The 21,047-nt window shown below is 51.8% G+C and overlaps 1 protein-coding gene across 1 annotated transcript in view; it reads right to left on the bottom strand.

Moving 5' to 3' along the window:
- Positions 1 to 21,047, bottom strand: part of PLXNA1 (plexin A1) — a gene marked incomplete at both ends in the record, with an annotated part of 84,627 nt that overhangs the window by 7,834 nt on the left and 55,746 nt on the right. The window contains 17 exons of the mRNA XM_079540441.1: positions 739 to 908; positions 1,783 to 1,973; positions 2,408 to 2,504; positions 2,960 to 3,063; positions 3,643 to 3,802; positions 4,377 to 4,523; positions 8,106 to 8,172; positions 10,568 to 10,824; positions 14,068 to 14,210; positions 15,691 to 15,925; positions 16,724 to 16,867; positions 16,985 to 17,224; positions 17,689 to 17,782; positions 18,594 to 18,761; positions 19,230 to 19,366; positions 19,591 to 19,711; positions 19,849 to 20,000. Coding sequence (XP_079396567.1) covers positions 739 to 908; positions 1,783 to 1,973; positions 2,408 to 2,504; positions 2,960 to 3,063; positions 3,643 to 3,802; positions 4,377 to 4,523; positions 8,106 to 8,172; positions 10,568 to 10,824; positions 14,068 to 14,210; positions 15,691 to 15,925; positions 16,724 to 16,867; positions 16,985 to 17,224; positions 17,689 to 17,782; positions 18,594 to 18,761; positions 19,230 to 19,366; positions 19,591 to 19,711; positions 19,849 to 20,000 — 2,627 coding nt within the window. The remainder of the gene's footprint in view (positions 1 to 738; positions 909 to 1,782; positions 1,974 to 2,407; positions 2,505 to 2,959; positions 3,064 to 3,642; positions 3,803 to 4,376; positions 4,524 to 8,105; positions 8,173 to 10,567; positions 10,825 to 14,067; positions 14,211 to 15,690; positions 15,926 to 16,723; positions 16,868 to 16,984; positions 17,225 to 17,688; positions 17,783 to 18,593; positions 18,762 to 19,229; positions 19,367 to 19,590; positions 19,712 to 19,848; positions 20,001 to 21,047) is intronic.

Below are 21,047 nucleotides of genomic sequence, written 5' to 3'. Positions count from 1 at the left end.
CTAATTGCCAACAGTTACTGAACTATACAAAAGCAATTTGGCTGCCATTTAACAAATGCCAGGCACGGGAACGTACGTACCCGTCTCCAGCAACGGCAAGATCAGAGAGATGAAATCAGTGAGGCAGCAGAAACGCAGAATGTAGATGGGGAGCTGCAGAAAAGGAGCAGACGTGTGCTGGAGCCCTGGCCCCAGCACAGCGCTCACTGAGGTCTCATAAGCAGCTCCTCCCCACTTTTCAGAGAGCGATTAGCAGAGCTGATGGGTTGGCTCTGCAGGCGAGGTTACGGAGGATGAGGACGCGTACATGGCTTTACACTAACTCTGTTAGGGCACACTCAGCTGAGTGACTGGAGGGAGTGTGGCAAACACCTCCAGGACAGCTAAGACGAGAATGCAGGCTGGCACCTCTGGAGGAGCCCAGAGGACAGAGAAGGCTGTGCTGTGCTCACTCAAGGTGAGATGGGAACAGGATCGTGTTTGTCCTCAGCCAGCTCCAGCCATAAGTGGAAACGTGGTACTGTGGCAGCAGTGAGCACTGCATTCCTGGGATTTTTTCTACTGCAGGAAGGCATGTGAAAGATTTACCCACACCCAAAACACAGAGATACGGGCCTCTCTTATGCTGGAACATTTTCAGGAACAACTTGAGGCATATTTCTGCTCCCTGTGGGAAGGGTAGGAGGTATCATTAGCTGTGACATCGCTAGCCCCTGCTTCACTGCCCCTCTCCATTACCAGTTACTCTTCCAGGTGTGCCTGACATCATAGTCATTGATCTGGTGCTTATCAGCTTGCTCATCCAGGAAATCAAACATGTATTTGATGGCGAGGGGCAGTGCGCTCCCACGATGTGCTGTGCTGAAGATAGTCTCAAACAGATCATCCACAAATTTCTGCAGAGTGCCCTGAGGAGGAAAAGGAGAGAAGAGCCATTCAGCAGCACCCAGCAGCAGCACAAAGACGGGCCTTTAAACTAATTTCACTCCTATTCCTACAACTTGGAATAAAAGCACAGTACCGTCTGTGTAAACATACTGGTTTTTGGTGGTTTAAATCAACATGACAGCAAGCACATTTTTCCTTCACTGCATTGTTTGGCATGTCAAAAGCATAAAAACACCATATAGAGCAAAAACCGGGGGAGGGAATGCATGTTGTATCGTGGTCTTTATTTGGGTTCCATTAAGGTACCCAAGACTTGACCACAAATATCACTGAACAAACCTTAATTACTACATTGCACGGAGCCACATCACAAGAGAGATGGCTGACCCCAATCTCTGCTGTTTTGAGCCATTATCTTCAGTAGAGCCCCTGGCCCTCCCTAGAGAGATCTCAGACAAATAGTACTCACCTTGTTTTATGCAGGCTGGGGGAAGGGGATCCCTGCTGTGACGTGTGTGCTGTATGCCACACACCCTAGGTAATTATCCACCCTGATTTTGCAGCTTTACCCCAAAAGCCAAACCAATGGGATGATGTGCCTCCTCCAGTGCACCTCTGCTTTGCAGTCCAGCAGTTGCTCAGTGGTATGGGGAACAGTAAAAGTGCCAGAGGGTGCAAAAAACAAATAGGAAAGTTCACTCAAGGGACACTCACTGAGGGCTGTGGCACTCAAAAACATCACCTCCAGCTCAGATCCAAAGATCAGGAAAATAGTTCCAGTACTGAAGCAGCAGTCTAATAAAAAACAGTAGCACCTCTGGACAACCCAAATCCTTATCCCTCCCCATCCAGATCACAAAAGCCATGTGGCAGCTGTGTGTCCCTGCGCCATACCTTGGTGGCTAGCAAGCGGGTCAGGTAGATCTCAGAGACCATCTTGCTGCCCCGGTCGCCCTCCCGCTGGTCCATGTGGTCGTGGTTTTTTACCAGGTGCCAAAGCTTGGTGCCACTCTCCAGGTCTGGGGTGATCATGGGGGTGCGTGAGCGCAGGCTGTCGGGGCTGCTGGCTGTCCGCAGCATGCTCTCTGCAAGCACCAAACAGAGGGAAACTCATACCTTACTGACCTCCACCTCTCTACAGCTCTCCATCCCCATCCTCTGCATGTGTCATGCACAGTTGCCAGCATGTTTGATGGAGCCCTAAGCTAGGCTTATTTAAGTGCTTAGTGCCTCTGTGACTACCTTAATTAGATTTCAGGGGAATAAAAGGGAGGAGACCCTTTAGTTGCAGCCATCTGACTTGTCTTTCTTCCATTCTCTCCTCTCCAATACGTTGCAAAGAAACGGTTCTGTGTGACACCAGTATAGCTCTCTCTCAGACACCAGTACAGCACAGTACAGGAGAATCAAGCATTTAGAGGACCTTGATCCAGCAGGTCCTGTGCCTCAGTCTGCAAATCCAGCCACTTTCCCTGCCAACAAAGCAGAGAGCAAGGTGTGGATCCCCCTGTGCACTCACCATATCTGCTGAGGGACTTGGTGAAGGTTGAGGAGTTGGAGATGTTGTACGCTGAGTTCTGCTTGGGCACCAGGGCTACTGAGGAGCCATCCGTCACCTGCAGGCAGATGGCACATATCAAGCTGTGACATCAGGATATGCAGACGAAGAACAATCCCACAGCGTGAAGAAGCCAGCCCCAGAGGGATGAAGCTACACTGCACCCTGCTCCAGGGACAGGGGACTGCATCTACCTCTACAACAGTTCAGGGCCACAGAGCACAATGGAAATGCTTCAAAAGCTTGGAGCTGAAGACAACAAAGCAGTGTCAGAGCACAGAGTGCTCTCTAAGAGTCCTGAAGATGTTCCATTTAGTTCCTTCCTTGAACAGAAGGATCAATAACACAGAGACTGTAGAGAGGTGACCAAAGACCCCTTGTCACATCCCCACATGAGCAGCAAGGTATGGAGAGCCAAACCCAGGCCCTGACCAAGATAAGGAGGGAGAAGAGATATTCAAGCTCTCAGCAGCTAGTGACTGCTCAGCGCTCTCCACCAACGGACAGCATTACCTGGTAGTGGGCCAGGGTGTTTAGCCTCTTCCAGTCATTGTCAATCTTTGTGGTGACATCTTCATCCTGCAGTATGATCCGGGCCATCCTGCCCTGCCGCCACTCTGTCCCAGTGAGGGAGAAGGGCTCATGGTTAGCAGGCAGCTTGGAGGACAAAGCCAAGCAGAGCAGAGGAGCAAGGTCTGGGATAAACGAAAGAGCCCTGCCATCACCTTCAAACCTACAGACTGATGACTGTCAACATGGTGTTGGGCAAAAGCTGTTTCTAAGTATTCAACAAAAAGCAGCATCAGTTTGGCCCCGGCAACCATTTACTACACTCCTCTCCTCTCCATTCTCCTGCTCCTCCTCTAACAACGTCACTATTAACACCGTTCCCAACAATTTCTGCCCTTCTTGTCCCCCAGCCTTGTGTTTGCAATCCGAACCAAACCCAAACCAAACCAGAGCATGAAGAGCTCTCCTCTCCATTGGCAGGATTCACATTCTCAACCCAGAGGCTCCCATGCACAGGCACTGCCACCAGCACAGCAATCTTAGTCAAAGTGAACTGTACAAGCAAAAACACTCCTGTCCTGACAGGTCTTCTGTCCTAAAGGAGATTCACATTTGCTTGCCTTGAATGTTTTTTTGGCCTTTCAGCCTTTGGCTGTTTCAAGGGGAGTGCTTGGCCCCTCTCTTACCAAGGTCCATGTCTCCAGCTTTGGGACGCTGGGAATAGGGCACTCCTTTGTAGACAGCATCCAGCAGCTTCTCTTTCACCTGTGTGATGGTGTCACAGTTCAGCACCTTGACAGGAATCTCTGGCGCATTCTCGTTCTCAGGGTTCACACAGTTGAGGGTCTGCAGAGGGGGAGAAAGAATTGAGTGTGAGGATGGCAGATCCAAAGGCATGGGGCTGCAGCTGTCTACAGTTACCCCTGCTCAATCCCAAGCCTGAAGGTACAGTCTCATGGCATATTCCTGCTTCCTTTTTTTTCCCACCTCTCCCCTTCCAATCCAAAACTCCAGCAATTTCCAGATAGGCAATGTAATATCTGTGAAGCAATCCTGGGCCAGCAAACCATGCCCAATTCAAAAAAGACTGCAAAGTTTCAGCACTGTCCAAGCACATTTTATTCTCATCTCCACACAGGTGGAGAGAAGGTGGTGAAGAACCAGCTACAGCTTCAGCCAGAGGAAGGACCACTTAACACACAGCTGGACAAAACAGACAGCCCATATGGGAGAAGCAGTACTTCTCCATCTTTCATGGTAATCCCCAGGCTCTAACTTTGATTCCCACAGACACTGGAAAGAGTAGTAAGAGAAAAAACACTCTCTGCAAAGCCTATGGGTGTCTCCAAAACCTTGTTAAATAGCTGGCCTAGAGATCGTGGCAAGAACTAGTACGAGCGAGGCTCCCACTTGCACTAACCAGCATTTTGTAGTCAATCTGCTGCCGGATAAGCTTGTCTTCACTGAGGGAGTAGCGAGCCTCTCCTGTGATGGCATCAATGGGTCCCTTCTCCATCTGCTGCTTGATGGCACAGTACAGCATGAAGAGTGGCTCCCCAGCACATTCCTGTGGAACAGGGGACGGAGGGGAGGAAGAGAGAGGAGAGAGAAGGTGTCAGGCACCAACCTTGCCTTTCAGAACTACAATGACAGAAGCCTATTGTGCCCTTGCAGCATCAAGCCCCACATGTGACTTTATAAACCACCTCCAACCCTTCCCCAAGACTGCAAGGAGCACATGGAAGCAATTTGTTCCCCTGCAGCAATTCATTCTCCTTTAAAACTTGCTGGAGGTCTCCAACTTGATGAAATGGACTGGGAGAGCATTTCCTGCAGCTAAGCCATTTGCCACCTATATGTCCCTACTGTCAAACCCCTACAGTCAGAGCCAGCACTAGCTACTAGCCACATCAGTGTCTATCTGCCAGGTGGGAGGAAGGGAGAGGAACCAGATGCTTCATCCAAAGAAGCTGGACGTTAAAACTGCAGCAATTCAGGACCTGTTAAGGCCAGAGCCATGGCACAGCAATGGACCAATCAGCCTGAAGCCATGAGCTGGAGAAGGGCAGCTGAAAGTGGACACCTCTTTACCACACAAGGCTCAAACTGCTCCACTGCACTGCATCCCAGCATATCCTTCCAGATACAGACATTACTCCTGAATGGGAAAATAGGGCAGGATGGCAGCAGGGAGGACTGGGAGAAATCTCAACAGATTTTACCCCACCAGCCCTCACCCTTCCCTCCCAGCCGCCTCACAAATAAATTGTACTTTGGTGCAAAGTGCGGCTGCTCTCCCTGTCACCATATGCTGTTAGCATCTCGTTAGCATCTGCGGTAATTAAAGAGACAGCTGCTAACGAGCAGGAACAGGCATACATCATCCCCAGACCTTCCGACAACACGCCTGTCTTTGAAATTATGTTTCATTTGCTAACTTGGCTTCATTAAGTCAGCTCGGAGAAGTGAGAGACCCAAGGTGGGTGCTATGCCACATCCTAACAGCCACCTTGCTGGGCTGCCCCAAAGCCACAAGCCCCCAGCACTCACAACAAGCTCACCAGCCAAGGAAGAAAAACAAGAAATTGCTTCTTTTCATTGCTTATAAAAACTACCTGGGAGTCTTCCAGTCTGAGGAATGCAGCGTGGATGGAAAATAAATGGCTGAGTCCAGGGATCACCTCCTCCGCTGCTCACACACCAGCCTGGCTGATGAGGAATAAACCTCTTTGGGGATCCATAGGTTAGATCTTGGTCGTATGGATTCCCCAGAGGGATGGAGGGGATCCTGGTGATGGGCAAGTTACTTTTGCAGCACCATGCAGGCTTTCTGAGCCAGGAGGGGACCCATGGGATGGGGACGTGCCAGCCCGCATGATGACGGGCGACCACTACCTCCCAGCTGTGTCTGGAGGATAGAACAAGGAGGAGCTGGGGGATAACCTCTGCAGGCCAAGCAAGCTCCTGTGAATGGTACATCCAGAGTGCTGGGTGCAGGCTGAGGCGAGCCAGCTAACGCTCAAACTACCGTATCAACTAGATGTAGCTCATCAGGCACCTAATATCGAGCATTTTTCACTGTTTGTCTCAAATTATGGCTCTCCGTTTTACTGGGGTGTCTCATTAGGCATCTGATAAATGCTACCCAGCAAGTGTTCCAAACACTGCCTCTACCCTCAGCCTTGGGCAGCAGGAGGCTGTCCTGCTGATCCTACCCGCATCCCCTGTCCCAGCCAGTGCCATGCCAAATGCCCAGCCTGCTCCAGGCAGGTTTGCTGAGCGCAGCTCTGGCAGCTGGGCACACATCCGCCTGCCTCATTTACATGCACAATTACTGCAGTTTGGTGCAAGGCATATGTTTTCCTGCTGGCAAACTGTCTGCTGTGATACCTCTCCATCTACTCCACGGGTTCTCCCTGTTTTTGATGCCACCTGTGATCTTTACCGCCGGAAGACAGGCAGAAAAGTGCCCATGGGTCTCCTTCAGTAGAGGTAGCATAGTAGGGGCACCCTTAAGCCTATTCCAATCCATTCTGACCGACCCAAGCACTGAAAATTCCACCACTTCCCCAAGGAGATGATTTGGGTAAACCGGTGGGTTTACCTGAGCCCTGTGTGCATATTCCTCCTGTAATAGTGCACCTAGAGCAGACTTCTTTCTCCTGCTGCAACCACAAAGAGACCAGAGGTGATTTCTTCTGCCAGTGCAATGGCTTAGCCAAAGCCTTCAGAAAAAGGCACTGTCCTGACCCCATCTCTGCGTCCAGCGGTGGCAAAAGAACCCATCCAAAGTAGCTTCTGAAGGAGGTGACCACATCCCTGCGACACATCCACAGGGCTCCAGCCAGCCAAGAACAGGACAAGGGCATCAGATCATGCTCGTGAAACTAGCAGCATCCCCAAATCCAACACCTTGGGTGTTGGAAGGATGCATGCTCTGCTTTGGAGTGCAGAATAACCACATTCACTTCAAGCTCATTCATAGCAATCCCCTTTGACCATCAAAAATGGGGGGGATCTGACCCTCTCCTTTGCCTCCCCTCTTTAGGAGGAGGCTGCAAGGTCCTCCTTCCTAACATGCCATTGCAAGAGGCAAGGGAAGCACCACGGAGCAAAGCAGCAGTGTGAGGTTAGGGAAGTCTGCAATATCCCTGTGAATGGCACTGCTTTTCTCCTCTCCCACCCCTGAAAAGCAATCTCTGCCACACGCTACAGCTAGATTTTTATAGATACAGGCTATCCCTCGACAGAGGCAAAAAGCCAAGTGCACGTAAGTGATATTATAAATCACCTCTCGTTGACGATCACTTGAGTTCTGCACAGACTCCTGCTCACTCTCATCTCTTGGCTGGAAATGGTTCAAACTCCCTTTTTCTTAATGAGGGATGAAATCCCACAAAAACGATTGCATGCCACCCAGCCTCACTGAGCCAGGCAGGATCCCAAGAAACAACCTCGGTGATTGACAAACCAACAGCAGGATCACTAGCCTCAGTCCAAAGCACCACCAGGACACAGTACTTGCCAATGTGGGCAAGGTGCTCAGCAGCATCTGTCCCTGTATACACGTGAGATGGCCATGGGGAAGTTGGTGACCTAGGGGCAACTTTTAGAGGGGAAGCAACAGCAGAAGTGCAGATGCCTGGGAGAAACAAGCCCCCCGTGAGAAGCCTCGGTTTCAAAAGACAGATGAAGGAAAATGAGAGCAAATTGGCAGAAATATCCTCTGAGCACAAGCGTGTCTAAGTGGGACCAGCTCCTGGGGCTTCATCCTCCTGAGTTGTGACAGGAGGGAGGAGCAGGGATCACTGGGAAGGGATTCAAGACTCATCTGGGCTCCTACAGATTTATCCTTTCTCCGGGGCACTGTTTTTATGAAGATCTCAAAACCAGAATGCATTAAGCAATCTCTGCCTGCATTTCATTTCTCAATCTCAGCTATTTCCCCAAAAGGAAAGCCAGAATCAGTAATCACATCTCAAAAATGTGGGAAGGAAACCAAGGCCTGGGAAGCGATCAGGACTCCAGGAGGGAACTGCAGACTAAAGAAACACATCAGCCCAGGCCCCAGGTGACACACTGCCCAGCCCAGTGAGGTAGGAACCCACCTCTGTCCCGACAGAGGGTCAGCAATCCCTCCCAAACTCACCTTCAGAAACTTGTACAGCAGAAACGTGAACCAATTTGTCAGCATCTTCTCTGCGACTGACTCTGTTCTGTAGGGAAGGCAGAGAGCAAAGCGATCAGGAGAGGACACTGAAAGTCTCTGATCCTACCCACTGCCACCTGGACTGTGGCTATCTTATTTTCGGCTTTAAAAGGTCACATCTGGAAAGGCACAAGACAGCAGGGCAGACAGCAAAAGCCCTAGTGACATGCCTGCCCACCTGCAAGAGGGAGAAGCAAATAGGTCTCCAGCATACTTGGAGAAGTGGAGAGAGACGCAGATGACCTCACACACCGTGAGGAGTCTCACCCAGGGGATGACCAGCATTCTACTTCTCCCTGTTACCTTCTACTTAAATGAAATATGTTTCTTTTGTCATGTCCTATTGGAACCTGGCAGCTCCCTCTGCAGAGAGTGGACTGTATGAGACCCCTAAGCTAGGTCAAGTACCACCAAAACCTCCCTCAAGCTCTCCAGTTATTGCGTGACCCAAAGGAAAGCACTGAACCAGATGGTCTTTAAGGTCTCTTTCAACCCATCCCTATGGCCCATCACCACCACACAGCTCACAGTAAACGTGCCTGTCACTGCACCACAGGCTGGTCTAGCTGCCACAAGCTTAAAATTCACATTAACACGTCCATTACTTTTAAAGTCACTTTCACTCCCTTTCGGGTAAAAATGCCAGCCAGACTCCTGAAACCCTTTGGTTATACTTCTCAGCTTATCCACCCATTAATCATCAGATCAGCCACTTGTAAACGCAGATGCTCTCGAAAGCGCAAACAATACTAATAACCTCCCAGACAGATCTGCATTCCTGTTATACCAAGGAAACGGATACAGGTTGGTTCAGGAAACACAAACCAGAAGGAACCTGAATCTCCAGAGTGCTCAGAAGTGATCCTGCTGCCCAAAGGCAGTGCCACGCAGGGCAGATGGGACAGAAGCCATTCTCCATGTCCAGATGGCTGGGGTAGGAAATCCACTTTCCTGGAGTTTATTCACACTGACTTGGGGTTGTACTGTCCCCTCCAAGCCTTTCTCTGGTGTTAATGGGGTTTATCCCTTTTTGCTCTCAGTGGCACAGAAGAGCCCTCCTTAAGGCATTAGGGGATGGTAATACCTCAGACTGCAGGAGGAAAGCTTTCCTGAGCCCATCAGCAAAGATTAATCCATTAAGAGGAGAAAAAAGAGACAAGTAAAAGGGATGTAGGGAGAAAGCTACGGAAAGGATGGGCTGATGTTACCAGTAGATATCCTCCTCAGCCCCAGCCCAGCTTCTCCACCGACTGCCCCGAACATCCATCTCCAGTGCCACAGCCTGAACTCCAAGCAGATGCTTGTCTTTATCTACAACAGGGCCAGATGCCACAGCAATGGGAGATTATCCAATAACAAAATAAATAAATAACAGCTCTCCCCAGTAAGATCAATGGTAATCCGGTTGCTCTGGGCGGTAAGTACATTCTCTCACCCAACAGCACAGCTAATCAAAAGGATGGAGGAAGGAAGCACAGCCTCAAATGCCATGGCTGCAGGAAGAGCAAAGTCTGGTTAAATTTTACCTGGGAACATGCAGGGGACTAATAGGGAACCTCATCCCTGTCCTAAGCCTCCCACAGCTCCAGCTGCCGTGGTGAAGCCTGTTGCTGTGGAGGGACAGCAAGAGGGGAAGAGCCTAGGGATGCGCTCAGATCAGGGACACATGGGTTGCCTCCCCCATGGTCCTATCCTTGCCAGCTGCACATCTGCACTGCACCCTCTGGCACATTATTCCTTTTGAGGTGCTGTGAGAAACCATGGGCTCCTTTGGGATGCAGGTGACAAATGAGGCAGAGACCAGCCAAGGGAACACAGCCAGGGACCAGCTTGCAGCTGTACGTGCTCCAGGCATCTCCCCATAGCCAGGCACACAAAGCCCAGTGCGCTCTGTCCAGTCTGGCCATGCCAAAAACATCAGATGATGTCTGAAAGATGCTCTGGCATCCTCATGCCTTTCTGGTGACATGCCAACACTGCAGTCATCCCCACTGGAGGGATGCTGCTTCATCCCTGCTGTGGGCTGGTACAGGCACAGCATGTGAAGGGATGGCACGGAGGGCCTCGGGCTGGGCTGGTGGAGCTTATTAATTGTTTTTGTTCAGCACTTGGTGCATCTTTCAATATTCATCAGCCTGTGATGAAGGAGAGCTCAGAGCTATCATTAAATATTGATGGCCCAGGCAGACTCACGGCGGGGCTTGGCATGCTGCCTTCTGCTCACGCTCTACCCCAGCCCTGGGTGAGACTCCTGGCTTGAAGAGATCTGCTTGGAAAACCCTGCCAAGCCTGGCAAGGTGGACAAAGCCCCCGAAGAGGAGGTGAGGAAAAAAGGGCTCTTGTTGGCTGCTAGCACACTGGGGCACCACCGAACAACTCCAGCCCTTCAAACGGCCACTCACCTCCGCAGGAGCAGCTTGGGATGGTTCTTACTCTCCAGATTCTTCTCGATGAGGTCGGAGAGAAGCTGCTTCAGAACACCCGTGGCATACTCCATCTCACCCTGCAGTGCTGTCATGATGAGTGAGGCCACATTGCCACGGTCTCGCATGGAAAAGCTCCGCTGAGCCTCCAGCGTGCGGATGAAGGTCAGCAGGAAGTGCTTCTTGTTCAGGAGCTGCCCAAAGAGGGTCAGGGACTTCTCCACGTTTGCCTGGACCTGCAGGGATAGAGCACAGCTGGAAGATGGGAGCAAGAAGGAGGGCAATGAGAAATCAGGGGGGCTGCGCATCAAGCCAGCACAGTCTTGGGGCATCGTTGCATACATCATCTTCAAACACGTATGCACAGACATACATGCAGATCCCTCACCTACATTCTCTTTGTTCCCAAGTATCAGAATTTCAATATCAAGAAGCTCAATTCCCACCCAAAGCATGGTGTGAGTATCACACTGAAGGAGTGCCTGCCCCTTCCCAATATCCAGAAAGCAAATAAAGCCTCGATACCAAGCTCTGCAGTCAATAAAGCTGCTAGGTTTTGGAGAATAGATTTCAGACAGGAGTAAATAGTGGAAACCCGGGTCTACCCCTCTCCAGACACAATCTGAAATATTCTCTTTTGCTTTTGAAGCTGTATCTCAGACATGTCTAGCTGGGAGTGGGCTGGGTTCCTTTCATCTCCCTATCGCCTTCGTTAGCACTGCTCTGCTCAGCACTGACCATGTTTCTTACCAGAAATGAGCATTTTTACACACAACATCCTCCTATTATAAACGATGGTTTCCTCTGAATAAAAGCCTCTCTCTGGTACAACATCAATTTTAATGATTTTTTTTTCCCCTTGTCTTCCTGATTGGGAGAATAAGTGAGAAATTTCATTTTGTGTCGATATTTGGAGACAAAACAAGACTCTTCATTTCGAAACATCAACTCAAAATGAAGGAGAGCGTTTTGACACATCAAATCATTTCACTTCAATCAAAACTTTGGAGCGTCGCTTTTGGGTTCAGTGAAGCTCCTCGTGCTTGTGCCTTCCCCCTCCAAAACTGCTGATGCTTCCCACAGGAAAAGAATAATCCCATTTCCTTGTCATGTGTGTCACATGGGCTCTGCATGTCTCCTCGCCATGCAGGAGAGAGGGAACACCTGCCCCAGAACATCCCAGCATGGAGTTGGGGAAGCGACAAACCTCTGTCCCTGCTCTCAGGAATCATCCCTCATAGAATCATTAAGGTTGGAAAAGACCTCCAAGATCACCTAAGTCCAACCATCAACCTATCACCATCATGTCAACTTACAGCATCCTTAAGGCAAAAGAAGACCACTAATATCACTGAGTTCAACCATCAATCCAACCCTACCATGCCCACGGACTACATCCCTCAGTGCCACATCTCCATGGCTCTGGAACACCTTCAGGGATGGCATTCAACTGGCATTCAGCCAGCTGGGGGATGGGTCCTGCCCAACAGCACACACCACGTAAGGTTTGGGAAGGGCACCAGAGGATGGCAGTGTCCACTGCGCACAGCCCTACACACACCGCCCTGCTGCCTGCCTGCTCCGCTGTGTGTAACTCACTGATCATTAGCAGAAATAAATGAACAATACCGAATTAAATATTTAATCAGGCTTAAACTCACACAAAGCAACAAACCTCCCTCCAACAAACGTAAAGAGAAAGGGAGCTGGTAATGACAGTGTAATGCTTGGCTGTGGATTAGCGGGTGCGCAAGCGAGCGCCGCTTCCCTCCCATCATCCGCAGTAACTAATGTTACACTCTGAGCAAAGAGACAAATAAAAGCAAACCTGATTCAATTATATGAAGCTTGCACAACTGTAGTTGCTTTATTTAATCTCTTTTGGGGTTTTTTGGTGATTTTTTTTTTTTTTTTTTTTTTTTGCTTCCTTGCAATATTAACCCTTTCTGCCCCAGGCAAGGCTGAGTCTGCATGCTTTTTCTGGTGGGATGTTTTCAATTAGGAGCTAGGAGTGGATGAACTCCTGCCCAGTCCCCCTGGATAATTTACAATTACTCCTCTGCAATTTCCTCTCCAGAGCTCCAGTTTGATATTGTCTCCACCCCTCTCCCCTTTGGAGAGGAATGCAGCATCTGCAGATGCTGCCACTGAAGCTTTCTGCTCTCATCCACTTCAAGGTGCCTCATCCACACACCTGTTCCAGCAGCTATGCATCACTGCCTCCAGGAAGAATCTTAAGGAATACACTTAGGAGCAGGAGCAGAGAAGAGCTGAGCCAGGCTTCTGCAGGGACAGGAAGGGCTGTGCCCAGGGGAGGGCTGCTCCCCGGCCCCATAGCCAGCAACAGCTCTGAGCATCTGGGAAACCTGAGCTGCATGGGGAAATCCACGGAAACAGGGACCCCCCTGCCTCCGGAGCTGGGATTATGGAGCAGGCACAGGGCCAGCTCCCCCCGTTGAGGCTATGCTGCCTGACAACACCAGCACGTGTGCTTGCAATTGGTAAGGGCTCAGGTTGTAACTAGCAACCATGCATCCTGCACCAGAGCTGAGTGCTTCTCCCATACCAACGCTAATTACCACACCAGATCAGAAGCAAGGGGAAGCCGAGGTTCACGCACCTCATTTCTCCAACCAACAGCAGCCCCAGCAGCCCTGCATTGCATGCCCCAGATGAGGCAAGTGTGGGGAAGCTGAGAAAGAAAAGGGTGCTGTTCTGGGGAACAGGATGCCCAGGTTGGGCTCTGTACTGGGAAACAGAGCCACAGACACAGGACATGTTAGACAAGTCTGCTAGCAAAGAGCAGCCTTGCAGGCATCAAACAAACCCAAATGAATAAAGCAAGTGCTGTAGAAAATGACAGCAGCAATGATACTAATATAAATATTGATATTAATGTCAGAGAGAGCAGCAACCACTCAGCCCAAGCTCACATCCCTGAAGTTTCCACCATCCCTCCTGTAGTGCAACCACCAACCTTGCAAGCACAGAAGCAGCAGCAATCCTTTATTATTCCTATCCCACACAGCCCCAAAACACTTCACCCTCTCCACTATTTGCTGTTTATCCGTTCTATTGCAGAAGGGTTGGAATCACTCCTGACTTCTGGCACAGCTCAGCTATGAAAACAGCATAGTTCTGCCCAGCCTCACCAGCCTGCATCCCTCCCCGTTTGCCTGAGGATCATAGAATGGCCTGGGCTTAAAAGGACCACAATGATCATCTAGTTTCAACCCTGCTAACCACTAGACCAGGCTGCCCAGAGCCACATCCAGACTGGCCTTGAATGCCTCCAGAATACCTCAGTAGCCCCATGCTCAGGGCAGCCTGTTCTAGAACCGCCAAACTCCCTACTCACAGCTCAGAAGCTGCAAGGAGGCAGATGAGCATGGCCACATCACATTCCTTCCCCTTTCCAGCCCAGAGGTGCATCCCCAGCATAAAACTCTGCAGAGACAGACAGACACCCAGTACCACACCTCCATCTCCTTCAGCACCGGGTGGTCTTCTATCCCGGGGAACAGAACCCGCATGGCATAAGTGCGGTAATCCAGGAAAGGGATGCCGGCCCCATCCAGGTCGTTAGTCAGTTCGTTAATGTCCGTCTGCAGCTCAGCAAAGGCTGGATGGAAAAAAGCAGAATTCAGTAACACAGCCCCCAGCATGCTGCACTGCCACCCAAAACATTCCGTGACATCTGACGGGTGGGTCTCAGGGCAATGCTCAGAGTTGGATCCACATCCTGCACACTGGGTTGCATATTATCGCTGCCCCCATCTTACACATAGAGAAACAGAAACAGAGCTGCAGGCAGAGAGGATGATTCCCCTTGGAATAAATCAAGTGGTAGAGCTGAGAACGGGACCAGCGGGTCCCAGAGGCTGCAATTCCCCTCACTCAGCACTCACAGGCTCAATGGGATCCCGGGGGCAGCTGGGAAAAGCAAGGTTTGCACAAAGCCAGAGCTTCTGGGGGAAACGTTAGCAGAAACCACAAGAATGTCCTCATTTTGTTTTGACCTAAATACTACTGAAGAGCTGAACACACCCACCCCAGCACCTCTCGATTCCCAAGGGAAAGCAATGCAGGGAGGTCCTGAACCTTTAATTGCACCTAGAGGGAAAAGCTGACGGGAGAGCAGTCCTAGAGAAGGGAAAGGGGTTGGGGGAGTGAGGGGGAGAAAACCCTCAGAAAAATCAAATTAACGGCACTTTAAAGGGAGCTGAAAGCATAGCAGAGGGCTGCAGGCTCGTCAGCCTGATGAGAAAAAACAAACCGTCAGCTTGAAAGGCGTGCTATCTTATCTGTAACTAGTGGGACTAGAAAAGAGAAAAGGCAGGGAAGAGATTGTGCCTTTTAATTAAAAGCGGATCCTTTTATCTGCCAGCTGTGGAAGACAAGACACCAGCTCCCTCCCCTCTCCCTGTCACCACTGCCATCCACACGCCTGTTTAGGGATGGGGATTTGGGGAAGCAAAGGGTTTTTCTTGCATTCCCCTTTTTATTATCTCGTTGTAGGTGCCTGCTCCATCCGCAGGTTTGAGGCTGGTTGTGGTGGTGCTTGGCAGGGTCGGGGCCTTGGGAGCCAGCTCAGGGGGATAATGGGCAATTAGGTTTTATCAGCAGGATCATACAAGGAATTCTGTCCAATTTCACAGCATCCGTCTATCACATAATGAGAGACCAATTGCCTGCTCACAGGCAGCCCTCGCTACCCTCTTTGCTCCCTTTGCTCACATTCGGAGAAACAGAGGGGAATTCTTCAACTGGAAAAATCCCCAAATCCCACCCAAAATAGTTTTCCTTTCTCTGACAAAGCAGCTTTGTTCAGTTCTATTCCCTCTCTGATAGGCAATGAGGAAAGGGTGGGAGCACCCAGAGCATGGGGGTGGCACAGAGACATCACTTTCCCACAGGGAAAGCAAGAGTCCAGGTGAGAGTCTATGGGGAGAAAGAAGAGGATGGAGGTGGGAGAGGTGGGAGGCAGAGGGCTGAATCCTGACCCCACGCACTTAGTAAAGGTTAGTAAAGGACAGAAGTGTCTCATGGTGCCTGATATGAAACCCAGACCCAACACAAAGCTGGGGGCCAGGACTGCTCACCCTCTTTGCACTCCAGGGCCACCCGGGACTCCAGGTTGTCCATCTGCAGCTGGAGGCGTTTCAGGGTGCGGTCAGCATCGCGGGACTTGCGCTTGTAGGCGATGAGGACGATGATGATGATGAGCAGCAGCAAGCCGCCGCCGCCGCCAATCCCAATAATGGCAGGCAGGGTGAGCAGGCTGTCCGAGTAGATCTGCAGCGTGCCCGGGGAGAACTCAAACCCTCCAGCCTTAATCTGCATCGCAGGGAAAGAAAAAGCAAAGGGTCAGGACACTAAGGGGGCATCGTGCCTTCCCACCACACTGGGAACAAAGGGATGTGGGGAAACAGAGCATCCCCCAGTGCCCCAGGAGCTCGTCCGGAGCAGCACAGCGCATGGTAATGGGATGCAGGACACGCTGCCAACATGCACATGGAACAGGCAGGGAGTTTGATGTCTCATTCAGACAGCATTACAATAACAGATGGGATGTGAAGCGAGCTCCCTGATAGATGGGGAGCCCAGGGGGAGTGGGTCAGGTCCCTTTCAAGCAAGCAAGGCCGTGCAGACCAGGAGCATGAGCACTGCTGTGCAACAAGCTGATGCACATGGAGTGTGGCTTACAGTGCGAGTGGGTACCATGGATGAGGTGGAAACCCCCCTGTGCTTGGCTCCAGCTGTGCCCTGGCACCCAGCAACTCTTAGCAGGGTGAAGGAACAGCCGTCTCAATGTGCCAGGAAAAGGACAAAACATTTGGTCCTCCAGCAAGCACACAATTAGGGAGAGCAATGCGTGGGGCAAAGGGAAAAGTCTCCCAAGGACTGTTCCTGCAAGTGTGCTATCCATCCTTGTCTGAGGATGAGCACACGTAGTGGGCTCAGTGCTGGCATGAAGATTATATCTCTGTGACAGCCAGCCAGGGACCACGAGACACAAAGGCTCCAAGTCCCCCTAACACCAGCTACTTTCCTTCCTGCATCTCTGATACAAAGCCCCACGTTAGCCCCGTGTTTCCTCCTCCCAACCTCCTGCACAGGGGGCTCGATGCTTACCGTGACTTTGTGCTGGCCAGTGAGGTTAGGAGACTCACAGAGCAGTTGGGTCTCAGACACGGTCAGAGTGCAGGGAGTGTCCCCAATCAGCACTGTGTAGTTCAGGCGGGAGTTCCCTGCAGCTGGAGGGAGCAGGTTCCTGCCCTTTGAGGGATCAAAGAACGAAGCAGTCAGCTCCAGGACAACAGGGAATGCTCCGAAGCCTCATCACGGAGCAAATTTGCCTCAGGAGAACCATGCCCTGGGTGCACACAGCCTTACCTTGAGGATGAGGGGAGAGCTGGGCTTCAACTCCAGCATCCCCGTGGGGCTGAGCGGCTCAAAGACGGGGTCTGGGTAGTATACAAAGTTGGTGGTGTTGATGATCAGCAAGGCCTGGACGTTATCCATGATGAACCCAATCTCGTCCGGCCGGTCACCGACCTCAGGAGGGCTCCGCTCAGGGTTGTCAATGGAGGGTGCATAGCACACCATGGTGGTGTCATTGTACACAGTGCAGTTCTGTGGGGGGCACGGGTTAGGGTCAGACCTGGCTCCCAGCAGTGAGGGCAGAGTCTGACCCTATAGGATCTCCTGCAAGCTCTGGACACAGGACTTAGACTTAGAGTCTGTGTCATAATATCAATGGATGCTATGTAACACCCTGATAGCTGCATTTTATAGATGTGTGATGGTAGTAGTTGGGACAGCTTGTTGGGGATGGGGTTTTTCTGCCCTGCAGACATCCGACAGACCTCCCATCATTTTTGCATGCTCAGATCTCACCCTAGCAGTGCTGGGCAGGGATATCACTGTCCCAGTGCCCCTCTTCTAGGTACAGGCCCTGGACACCCCCACCCCCATGGTATCACATTTGGATCCCAGGGAGGGATGCGCTTTCTGCTCTAAGTTGCAGAGAGATTACATCCCTCTTCCCTGTGCTCTAGCCCTGATCTCAGCCCTCCCCATCAGCCAGCATCACTTACATTCTCCCTTTCAGAGCTGCAGTACTTGGCTCGGATCTTGGGCTCTTTGATGGTGGCCAGGTTGGTGCCAGTCACAGTCAACAGTGTCCCACCACTAGAGACAGATAGATGACAGGTAGGGAGAAAAAGCTGTGACCTCAGGTCCCCACTTCTGGGCAAACAGCAGGCCCCATCCTCACCAGACAGAGGCCCACCTGCCCCAGCCAGGGTGCCCCAGGGACCCATTCTCCAGCCACGTCACCATGGGCAGCAGAACCAGCAGCAAATCATCTCAGATGCCTAACAGCCCTAAAATCCCATCCTGTGTATTCATGGAGTGCAGGGCTTGGAGTCTGAATGCAATTCCAAATAAAGGAACAAGTGATGGGAAAGCCAACGGGAGGTCCTCTCTGCCACCCCCTCCCTCCATGGCAGAGGGAGGTGACAAGCAGCAGGTGCCAAGCCAGGCTGGTCCCTGTGGGGTTTTCTCTGCCACTTAGTGTTAAAAGCCCCAGAGAGGTCAGCTATGCCCCTGGGGAGCTCACTCCTCATTGGCACCCTGGGGAAGGTTTCCCTTAGCACAAGCACTTAATGGATTCCTTCGCCTCCTCTCCAGCCAATTCAAACCTTTTAGAAAAAATATGCAAACATTTCCAAAATCCCCCAATGGGAAATATTTTAATTTTATTCGCTGCTGCCAAATGTCAAGCTGAAATTAAGCAGATCCAAAGCTCTCTCCGCTCCTGCCCCCTGCCAGGCTGAGCACTGCAGGCCAGGAGTTAGCAGGGACCCAGTGCCAAGCCATTCCTCATGCTCCTCTCTGGAGCACGGCATATAATTGCAGCAGTGCTGAGGAACGCAGATTGGGATGGGGATCTGTGCCCAGCAGAGCGCTGCTGCATCCCTGTGAGCAGTCCTTCACCTACCTGTTGATGCTCCATTCAGGATCAATCTTTTGGATAGTAGGGTCCTCTGTGTAGTTGTACTTCACCTCCGGGTTGCTCAGCTCTGCCCGGTTGATGTTGATGAGGATGGGGGACCCACCAGGAGCATGGCCAGGGGGGGTCCTGCAGCGGATCTCACGGGCACTTCTCCTGGGGCAGAAACAGGACAGTCAGAGAGGAGGGAGGTAACGGCACCCCTACCCCTCGTGAAACTGCTGAGTGGGAAAGGGAGAGAAAAAGAGACTCAAGAAATGAAACAAAAGGCAGCCAGGAAAGGCTGAGCTGCTCCTGAGCGTTCCCATTGCGTGGCTGCTGCAAACAGCAGCGATTAGAGCTGATAACCAGTAATTACCGCAGGAAAATATTTAAAGAGCCGCTCCATTATCATCCCTAATCTAAAAATTATCCACTTCATGCCTCAGGGCTCTATGCTTTTAGAGAAAAATCCCCGCGCTTTGGGCTCTTCCTGGAGCCTCTGACACAAAGAGGTTTCGGGGGGACACTCCTCCAGGCGCCTGCAGGATTTGGCTCAATGGGGTCTGCTCTACTTGGGGGTTCCACTGCCTCCAGAGGTGCCCCCACCTCCATTCCCCCACCCACGTGCCCCATGCCCCTCACCCTGAAAAGGCACAGGGCCGTCCCCCGATGGTGACGGTGACGTTGCTACCAGCATTCAGGTGGCTTCCTTCAATGGCAATCCAGGTGCCACCGGAGAGAGGGCCGCGGGCAGGGGTCACTCGGGAGAAAGTGGGCGTCTGCCAAAGGAGAAAAGCCTCAGCATGTGTTAAGTCAGGATGGGACCCGGGTCCCAAGCATCCATGAGTGGATGATGACAGAGGGGAGGGTGGGAGAGAGACAGGGTATGGCACAGGGGGCTGCCTATAGCACCAAGACACCCACAGCCACCTTCCTCCCATGGTCCCCAGCCACATGTGACACCAGCCCTGTTCCCAGTGCATGGGGTGACACCAGGGCTTACCACGAAGGTGAAGCTCTTGGGCGAGGTGGCCCGGTAGTTGGGGGAGCAGTCCCGGATGCACACTTCAACCCGCGCATCGTGGACTTTGCTTGGGCTGGCGTCTCCAATTTCACAAACGATCCTAAAAGACACAGGGAAGAAGACCATTGCCAGCCTGGGCTTTGCTCCCACACGTCCTTCTGCAAGCAGAGGCAGTGTTTGAGCCCTGACCCCCGTTGCCGCCATGCACCAAGATGATCCCCCCTCTCCCACACTCACTGCTCAGCGCTGATGTACTCGCTCTCGATGGGGATGCACATCACTTTGCCCACTCGAACACCCCAGCGCACGTCTTCAAACTTGAGGCCCAGGTTCTCCCCCGTGATGGTCAGACGTGTCCCTCCTTGCCTAGGGCCGGTCTCAGGTGACAGCTAAGGAACAGCACAGCACATCAGCCAAGGGACTGGAGCCATCAGGCTGCAAGGGATGCCTCGCTCCACTGGCTGCAGCCTGCATAGCACTAGGATGGGCACTGCTCCCTGCCGAGGAGCAAATCAGCTGTGACAAATGCCAGAGCATGTGCACAGAGCACAAAGCAAGACAGACTTTCCAAACGCCTGCAGTGTCCACATGGCCCCTGAGGAATGAGTCTGGAGGTGCCAGATGTGTGCGAGCAACGGGCTGCTTCATGGACACCCTGCTGCAGATGGAGACAGGTGATACATAGGAGATGGGGACACAGAAAGGAGGGAGACAAGGCAGACCCAGCCAACCACAGAAATACATGAGTTTGCCTTTGGGAAGGTCTCACATACTGAGGGATGAGGTCCCCACACCCAAACTGTTCTCACATGAGGAACTATTCCCACCAAGTTCTCACCGCCAACACAGCAGGCAAGGGGAACATGGGGAATATGGGTCCTGCTCATCTTTCTGCCATCCAAACCCTTGCCAAGCTGGCCGGCTGCTGGAGAGCATCCGCCTCGTGCCGTGCCTCATTTACCAGCATGATTCCCAATAAAGCGGACAGGTGTGGCCTGACAGAAGGTGTTGGGATGACAAATGAACAAAGAGGTACGGGCCCACCACGTGCCTCCAACGAGGTGATTAGGGGCAATCTGACAGCAGTGCACACCTGCAGCACTAAGTAGAACAAATGGCAGGGCTGCATGCCTGCACTGGGACAGGGGATGCGTTCCCAGGGCAGTGGTGGGGCTCCAGCAGCACCCCAAAGCTCACAGCAAGCCCAAGGCAGCCACAGCTCCTTCTTTACACAGTGAAAAAACCCTTCCGGGCTCTGGGCACTGCTATTTGCCTGAAGTCAGCACAATTCCAGGATCAGGGCTCACTACAGAGCTGCAACAAGTGATTGTGACTGCTCTTCTTCATGCACCAAGCTCTGCTGGGGGGCTGGCAATAAGCAGCTGTTTGTTTGGTATTTTCAGATGAGCACTAAAAGCATGTTAGATTCCTCTTCC

The sequence above is a fragment of the Tetrao urogallus genome, assembly GCF_951394365.1.
Source record: "Tetrao urogallus genome assembly, chromosome: 10".
NCBI classification, from domain to species: domain Eukaryota; kingdom Metazoa; phylum Chordata; class Aves; order Galliformes; family Phasianidae; genus Tetrao; species Tetrao urogallus.
Note: the sequence above shows the minus strand (reverse complement) of the source record. Positions and strands in the feature narration are given on the sequence as shown.